Source organism: Epinephelus moara, chromosome 5 (genome assembly GCF_006386435.1).
Source record: "Epinephelus moara isolate mb chromosome 5, YSFRI_EMoa_1.0, whole genome shotgun sequence".
In the NCBI taxonomy this organism is placed as follows: Eukaryota; Metazoa; Chordata; class Actinopteri; order Perciformes; family Serranidae; genus Epinephelus; species Epinephelus moara.
In genome coordinates this window covers 3,298,696-3,307,343 of record NC_065510.1, presented here as the reverse complement: position 1 = coordinate 3,307,343, position 8,648 = coordinate 3,298,696, and the positions used below count along the sequence as shown (strand labels likewise).

The 8,648-nt window shown below is 41.2% G+C and overlaps 2 protein-coding genes across 4 annotated transcripts in view; both read left to right on the top strand.

Annotated features, from left to right (window-relative positions):
- The window catches only part of LOC126389833 (E3 ubiquitin-protein ligase TRIM21-like), a 9,459-nt gene extending 2,054 nt beyond the window's left edge, over positions 1 to 7,405 (top strand). The window contains exon 2 of one of the 2 annotated variants that reach the window (XM_050043766.1): positions 5,100 to 7,405. In XM_050043766.1, coding sequence (XP_049899723.1) covers positions 5,109 to 6,752 — 1,644 coding nt within the window. In that variant the 5' untranslated portion in view covers positions 5,100 to 5,108 and the 3' untranslated portion in view covers positions 6,753 to 7,405. The remainder of the gene's footprint in view (positions 1 to 5,099) is intronic. The other variant, XM_050043765.1, reaches the window with a different exon arrangement.
- LOC126389829 (E3 ubiquitin-protein ligase TRIM21-like) overlaps positions 3,731 to 8,648 on the top strand; it is a 15,531-nt gene continuing 10,613 nt past the window's right edge. The window contains exon 1 of one of the 2 annotated variants that reach the window (XM_050043761.1): positions 3,731 to 3,969. The gene's annotated coding sequence lies outside the window, so the exon portion shown is untranslated. The remainder of the gene's footprint in view (positions 3,970 to 8,648) is intronic. The other variant, XM_050043759.1, reaches the window with a different exon arrangement.

Below are 8,648 nucleotides of genomic sequence, written 5' to 3'. Positions count from 1 at the left end.
TGATTGATTGACTCCTCTTTGTCCTCTGCTTTATTCATGTTAAGAGACGTTAATTGTGTTGCTTTTATCTGAGTTGCGTGGGTCCCTGGGTAGCTTCAGTCTGCTCAAAGACGTCATTGAAGGTAGGCGTGTTTCCCTGCTCACATACCTGTTTTTTTCAACAGGCAGGTGTTCAGGTGATTTTCACCCGACGTTAGTGTTTGNGATTTTAGCGAAGTTAGTGTTTGTGTATTAATTATCATGCCAACAAGTGAGTAAAACACAGCTAAGTTTCCTTTATGTTGGTAATCATTAACTATATTTCTTCTTTGATATGAAAGCTACGTTGTCTAGCTAGCTACAGGTAAAGTTGTAGCAGTCATAGAGAAAAAAAATGTCCAGAAAACCAGTGAAATACATGTCCCAGAAGGAAAAAGAAGAGCTTCTGTTCAGGGAGAGCATTGATGNAAGTGAGTAAAACACAGCTAAGTTTCCTTTATGTTGGTAATCATTAACTATATTTCTTCTTTGATACGAAAGCTACGTTGTCTAGCTAGCTACAGGTAAAGTTGTAGCAGTCATAGAGAAAAAAAATGTCCAGAAAACCAGTGAAATACATGTCCCAGAAGGAAAAAGAAGAGCTTCTGTTCAGGGAGAGCATTGATGAAAATGTTGATGATGTGGAAGCAGAACTGATGTGTGACAGTGACAGTGATAAAGACGACATACCAGAACCAAGTGATGATGATGATGATGATGATGAGGATGATAGTGATGGCATTGAGCCTAGCACTTCAAGTCATCTTTAACGATTCCCTAATTTTTCACTAATTTTAGAGCCTTTTTATAGGGTCACCCGGATACCTTTTTTTTTGTTTTATGAGACGTTGTATAAGGAGGAATATAAGAAGGGATGAGAAGTACATTTTATCGGGTATTATATTGGGTAAAATATACCCGACATTAGTGATGGTGTTAATAATTGTAATGTTAGTGTTCTAGGGGACTTTGAAGGAAGAGAAGCTAACGAAACATGTGACAGACGTCAGCTCTTTATACGTGTGGTTTTCATTCATTAGCGTTTTGCTTCAACATTTACCAGTGCCATGCACAGACATTTTGCAGAGAAGGTGCTCAAGTGGAAAAAAGGGAATACCCTTAGCTTGTGTTTTTGGATGCTTAAAGGGCTGGTGTAAACAAACAAATTAACAAACAAAACAAAACAAAACACACAAAAGTTTACACATGCAGAGTGCACCCTGCTGGGAGGTTTCTATCCGCCAGCACCAGAGGGTTTCTTGAGCAGGAGAAATGTCTGTCTGACATATGAGTTGTCTCAGTCTCTACACTACATGCACCTCACAGCTGCTACACATTCACTTTCTACAATCATCATTTATTTATAACATCCAACAACAAATAAAACAATGACACACTCTGCACATTGTCGTGCTATAAATAACCGTAAATAGTAAATAACCGTCACAATCAACAAATCTTTACACTGAATTGAAAAATGCTGTTCTCTGAATTAATGAAATAATAAAACAACAATCTACCCTCCAAATTACAAAGTAGTCCTCTCCTCTCCTCTCCTCTCCTCTCCTCTCCTCTCCTCTCCTCTCCTCTCCTCTCCTCTCCTCTGTGCTCTTTGCAGACAGCATGTTAAAGCAGAATGAAACATTATGTCAGATTTGTTTAAACCAATTGTTATTGCTGCAGTGTGGGAGATTAAAAACAATATTTCAAGTTGAGTTTTGGTTTAAAAAGACATCCATTCAGTGTCTGTCTCTGCTCATGCTGGGCAGTTGGTGAAAATGAATCTGGCAGAGTTGGAGAGAGATGATGTGATTATACACCAGACTAGCTGACTTGTTGTAAAGCTTAATGGTGGTTGACTGCCTGAGTTAGACTCGCTGTAGTGAGATGTTTTAATAGTGGTTTAGTTTCATAACTCTGGCAAACAATGACGAGGCTCAGGGTAAACACTATTGCTAGCTGGTTTTTCATGAAGGCGGGTCAGAAAGAAGTGATGTTGCTCTGATATATCTGTGTGACAGTTTTCCTTCAGTTGACAAAATGCTCTGATTTTAGCAGNGAGAGACAGAGTTTAGATTTAAAGATTGAAGTGTATGTTTTATGTCCTTGTGAGACATCATGACTCCATTATAACTGAGCTTAAGTAAAGACAGGAGAACCCACTGACACCAGACATGTGTCTGTATGCTCTGCTCTGTTTCAGACCACAAGACACATGATGGTGTTCCTCTGAGAGAAGGATATGAAGAAAAGAAGGCTGAGCTGGAGAAGACAGAGGCTGAAATTCAGCAGATGATCCAGAAGAGACAACTGAAGATTCAGGAGATGAAACGCTCAGTCAAACTCAGTAAACAAGATGCAGACAGTGAGATAGCAGAAGGTGTTCAGGTCTTCACTGCTCTGAAGGAGTCTGTTGAGAGAGGCCAGGCTAGTTTTACTGACACAATCAAAATGAAGCAGGACACAACAAAAAGAAAAGCTCAATCTTTCATCAGTGAGCTGGAACAGGAAATCTCTGAGCTGAAGAAGATAAAGACTGAGGTGAAGCAGCTTTCACCCTCTGAAGACCAGCTCGGCCTTGAACAGTGTGTCCAGTCCCTAAAAGCCCACCGATCATCAGGGACTGGACAGAAGTCAGCATCTGTCCATGATGAGGGGACTGTGGTGAGAGCTGTGTCTCAGCTGGAGGAGATGCTCAGTGAACAGATGAAGAAGCTAGTTGAAGCTGAGCTGAAGAGGGTCCAGCAGTATGCAGTGGATGTGACTCTTGATCCTGATACAGAGTTTCTCTTCAGGCAGATTTTACTTTGAGGTTCAAGTTAAAGGAAAGACTGACTGGGATTTAGGAGTGGCCAGAGAGTCGATCAACAGGAAGAAAAACATCAGAATGAGCCCTCAGTGTGGTTACTGGACTGTATGGTTGAGAAATGGAAATGAGTACAAAGCTCTTGATGACCCTCCAGTCAGTCGCTCTCTGAAGTCTCGTCCTCAGAAGGTGGGGGTGTTTGTGGATTATGAGGAGGGTCTGGTCTCCTTTTATGACGTAGATGCTGCAGCTCTTATCTACTCCTTTACTGGCTGCTCCTTCACTGAGAAACTCTTCCCATACTTCAGTCCCTGTAATAATGATGATGGTAAAAACTCTGCACCTCTGATCATCTCTCCTGTCAGAGTAAAATAATCACTTATTTCATGTACTGATTTATTTCTATTCAAAGAAACATTTAGTGTGAAAACTGTAGTTTATATGTGATTTTCTACAGACTTGTGATTGATTTCTACTTCATTAAGATTATTCCTATTATTATTATTATTACATGTATCTCATTACATAGGTAACACATTCGTTTCTGCAAACTTTTGTTTCTGGTTTTAGAAGTTCTGATTCAGAGTGATCTTTCTTGGTGATGACACATGTTGTATTTGTTGTTTGAGTTGATGGTAACATGTCGTATTTACACGAAGAACCACAACAAAAATAAGTCTGAGAAGTTACTGTGTTGTCGTTGACATGTTGCAGAAATGTGTGACGTCTCCGTCTTTGTGTCCAATAAACTAAACTCTTCTGGTTAAAGTAAAACTGAGGCACCTCAGAGTTCACACACACATGATTAAAGTTAAGCAGCACCTTCTCACACACCTCACTCCTCCCACCTGTCAGGTACAGCTCCACCTTCTCTACATATTATCCAGAGAAAACCCTGGTGCTTCCCAATAACTGTGTAAATCAGAGGGAGGAAACAAAACCTGACCAACAGAGCTGCAGTGAGAGGCGGAGCAACACTGGAAAGAGGAGAGCTGCAACGTCACACTCCAGAAATGAAAGTAAAGTTAGTCAGAGTGTGAGCCACGCTGCAGTGGAGACAAGTCTCTGTTTCTCTCTAAAAGAAAATTCACACTGACTTCATCAGGTCTTTGTCAACAACACAGCAGAGTCTCTGCCCAACACTGGTGAGTACAGCTGATCACATTTACACTTTCAACAACCAGGACTAACACTAAACTTCAGCTACACTCAGACAGCAAGTTCCACTCTTTTCTCTTCATACTTATGAAACTGATAACAATATAACTGTGGCTGTTTGTCCACAGACCCACTGTACAGAAGCTCACTTTGACAGCTTTAAACAGTCTGTGTGTGTCAGGTAGTGATGTGACGGCCGAGTCTTTGAATCGGCTCTTTGAAGTGAACGAGTGAACCGGCTCTTTAGAGTGAACGAGCCAGTTCCTAATTTCTTTGTTTTTTGCTTTCATTTACTCTGTATTCATTAATTTCAGATTATTTGATCCAGATTCATTTGAGAGAGACTAGTTAGTGAGGGAGAAAGACAGTGCAGCTGCTCACTTGTTCACTTCAAAGAGCCGGTTCAAAGACTCGGCTCGTTCGCGAACATCACATCCCTAGTAGGAAGTTAACCCACTATCTGCTAACACTTGCTTGTATTGACTGGTTTGTTGTTTATAAAGGGCGTTGCTATGGCTACACCAAACTTTATATCTGCGGAGTCTATTCTGGGTCCATGTTACAATATCCAGATCACGTGATGCGATAAATCAGCAATGCGATTCGTCGTTGAACCCACTATAAACCCCCCTCACACACACAGCAAAAACAAACAAAAACAATACCGAACAAACAAATGGCATCTTTGAACCGGCTCTTCAAAGTGAACGAGAAATCCCATCACTAGGTCACTGTAACTGATCACTTCCTACATACTGCTTTCTGTACTTCCTCTAGTTGTTTCACAATAAAAGCCTCTAACAGAGAACCAGCAGGAGGCTTTTAATGTGAAACAGCTGGAGGAAGTGTGATGCTTTGCTTAAATATAAACTGATCTACACAACAAGATGTGAACATATTCTGTGCTGTTTTACCAGTTTGGTGAGTTCATCAGCACGACTTAAGTGATTGCAGTTGCTCACAGCTCAGTGCAGGTCAAAACACAGCATGTATGAATAAATGTTACATTACCCAATATCATATATGAAACTTAAAGGAACAGTAATAACATTCCTGTCAGTTTAAAAAAAATAAAATTGTAAAATGAGTGTTTGTATGTTTTTTTTCTTTCACCCTATGTGTAGATATGGCTGCTGCAAACTATCTGCCATCTGAAGATCAGTTTCTGTGCTCCATCTGTCTGGATGTGTTCACTGATCCTGTCAGCACACCATGTGGACACAACTTCTGCAAAAACTGCATCACTGAACACTGGGATACAAGCTACAGGTGCCAGTGTCCTTTATGTAAAGAGACTTTTACCATAAGACCTGATTTGAGGGTTAACACTTTGCTAACTGAGATGGTCGCTCAGTTCAGACAGTCAGCTCAACAGAAAGCCAGCAGCAGCAGCTTACAGCAACAAGTGTCCAAACCAGGAGAAGTTCCCTGCGACGTCTGCACTGGAACCAAACTGAAGGCCCTGAAGTCCTGCCTGGTGTGTCTGGCCTCCTACTGTGAAATTCACCTGGAGCCTCATCTGACAGCTTCACGTCTGAAAAGACATCAGCTGATGGACCCTGTGGAGAACCTGGAAGACAGGATGTGTACGAAGCACGATAAACCTCTGGAGCTGTTCTGTAAGACCGACCAGACATGTGTCTGCATGCTCTGCCATGTTTCAGACCACAAGACACATGATGTTGTTCCTCTGAAAGAAGAATATGAAGGAAAGAAGGCTGAGCTGGGGAAGACAGAGGCTGAAATTCAGCAGATGATCCAGAAGAGACAACTGAAGATTCAGGAGATCAAACACTCAGTCGACCTCAGTGAGAAAGATGCAGACAGAGAGATAGCAGAAGGTGTTCAGGTCTTCACTGCTCTGAAGGAGTCTGTTGAGAGAGGCCTGAATGAGCTCATCAAAATGATAGAGGAGAAGCAGAAAACGACACAGAAACAGGCTGAAGGATTCATCAAAGAGCTGGAACAGGAAATCTCTGAGCTGAAGAAGAGAAGCACTGAGGTGAAGCAGCTCTCACACTCTGAAGACCACCTCCATCTTCTCCAGAGTGTTCAGTCCCTGAAAGCTCCTCTACTTTCCAAGGACTGGACAGGGGTCAGCGTCCATCCACCATCACTTCAGGGGACTGTGGTGAGAGCTGTGTCTCAGCTGGAGGAGACGCTCAATAAAGAGATGAAGGAGCTACTTGCTGTGTCTGAGCTGAAGAGGGTCCAGCAGTATGCAGTGGATGTGACTCTTGATCCTGATACAGCACATCCTAAACTCATCCTGTCTGATGATGGGAAACAAGTGAAATATGGTGATGTGAAGAAAAATCTCCCAAACAATCCAAAGAGATTTTGTCATCATACTTTTGTTTTAGCAAAGCAGAGTTTCTCTTCAGGCAAATTTTACTTTGAGGTTCAAGTTAAAGGAAAGACTGACTGGGATTTAGGAGTGGCCAGAGAGTCGATCAACAGGAAGGGAAACATCACACTGAGCCCTCAGGATGGTTTCTGGACGATATGGTTGAGAAATGGAAATGAGTACGAAGCTCTTACTGGCCCTCCAGTCAGTCGCTCTCTGAAGTCTCAGCCTCAGAAGGTGGGGGTGTTTGTGGATTATGAGGAGGGTCTGGTCTCCTTTTATGACGTAGATGCTGCAGCTCTTATCTACTCCTTTACTGGCTGCTCCTTCACTGAGAAACTCTTCCCATTCTTCAGTCCCTGTAATAATGATGATGGTAAAAACTCTGCACCTCTGATCATCTCTCCTGTCAGAGTAAAATAATCACTTATTTCATGTACTGATTTATTTCTATTCAAAGAAACATTTATTGTGAATCCTGTATAGTTCACATCTTATTTTCTGCAGAATCTGTTCACTGTGCTGATGAACACTTCATTGTTAAGATGTTTTATTGTTTGTATCCCATCACACAGGCAGCATGTTAATCTGACACTTTCATGTCTTCAACTCTGCATCATGACACAAACTTTATGTGGAGAATATCTATTTAAACCTGTGTTAAACCCACAGACATTTACTCTCACTGACAGAAGAAATCACTGTTTGTAAAGACGCCAAATATGTCAGGCTGCAGTTTGACTTTGAGGAAAATTTGGGGAAAAATACTGCAAAGTTTTCTTTTTGATTTTTTACTTGATTAATTTGTCTGGGAAGTGGTTTGATAATTACTGGTGACTTTGGACAGGTTTAATGTGTTATTGGATACTGGTGAGATGGTTTATGAGTCACAGAAATCTGTAAATATGTGATTGTTAAATAAAAACTGTAAAATAAACTAGTTGTTGAACACAAGGCCTGAGTAAGCAGTGACTTGAACATTAAACACTGAACAGAAAATCCTGGTTTATACATAAGTTGTATTTCCTGACAAACACATTGTGTTTCCTGTGGCTGCTTCACAATAAAAGCATCACGTTAAACTTTAGGCAGGTTACACAGTACAGACTGTTTAAAATTCTGCATGAAAATCATCATGTTTTTGTATCAGTCCTCTCAAGACAGGTTTAAAGAGTTCATAAACTGTTGTGTAAAAATCGTGCTGGTGTTGTTCAGTGCAACATTAACAGGTAAAAACCATAAGAACCTCAGTGCTGAGTTGAACAACAGCAACAAGCTTCCACTTCCTGGTGTTATGGCACAGAGCGACCACTGGATGGACCACAACACAAAGGAGCACAAATGTAGAGCCGTTTCTCAATACACAAGGTCAGGATTTCGGACTTGCGGACTTGGCAAGTCCGATTATAATCAAAAGTCAGGTGCGGGGGAAAAGTTTGTGGAGAGTTGGTGGTTATTGTGACCGTGAGCACTGGCGAGATGGAAATCCTGCAGGCTGAGGAGGAGGCTGCCCAGCTGAGGAGGCAGATCCCAGAAAGACAGCGGAGGCGTGATGAGACGAATGAAATGAATGAATGAATGAAGAGTTCAAAGTACTCGTGATGCAGAGTGACCCAATGTCAAGTGTTGTGATCATCATATACATGAATATGTATTGAGTATTAATTGATCAACGTAAGCTACATGTAAGCAGCATTTAAACACCTGATTTAACACCTGTCACTGGTGCACTAGTCTGATCTTTAACAACACACAGCAACTTGTAAACATGAAACAACATATAAAACAAACTATCTGAAAAGTAACTGTAGCTATCAAATAAATGTAGCTTGAGTAGAATGTACAGTATTTCCCTCTAAGTAAATGGAAATACCCAAATACTTAAATACAGTAGCTACTTGAGTAAATATACTTAGTTACTGTCCATCACTGCATTTGTCTCATCATTATGCTTTCTGTCTACATGTTTATGGAGACTTGACAGTTTACTTGGTACACCTAGAAAAAACAACAGCAGTTTAATATTCAGTCTGACATTTTACTGAAGTGTTGAGTTGTAGATTGTGGTACTGTTGAACTGTACTGGATTACACTGACAGCAGTTTCTCATTTAGTCTGTCCTCACCAATATAAATGGATCAAACAGGTCAGATGTGAAGGGGAAAAGTTTATTCAGCCACACTGCAGACGGTTCGGGAGGCAGACACCGTCTCCACATTTAAGACTAGACTTAAGACTTTCCTCTTTGATAAAGCTTATAGTTAGGGCTGGCTCAGGCTTGCCCTGTACCAGCCCCTAGTTAGGCTGACTTAGGCCTAG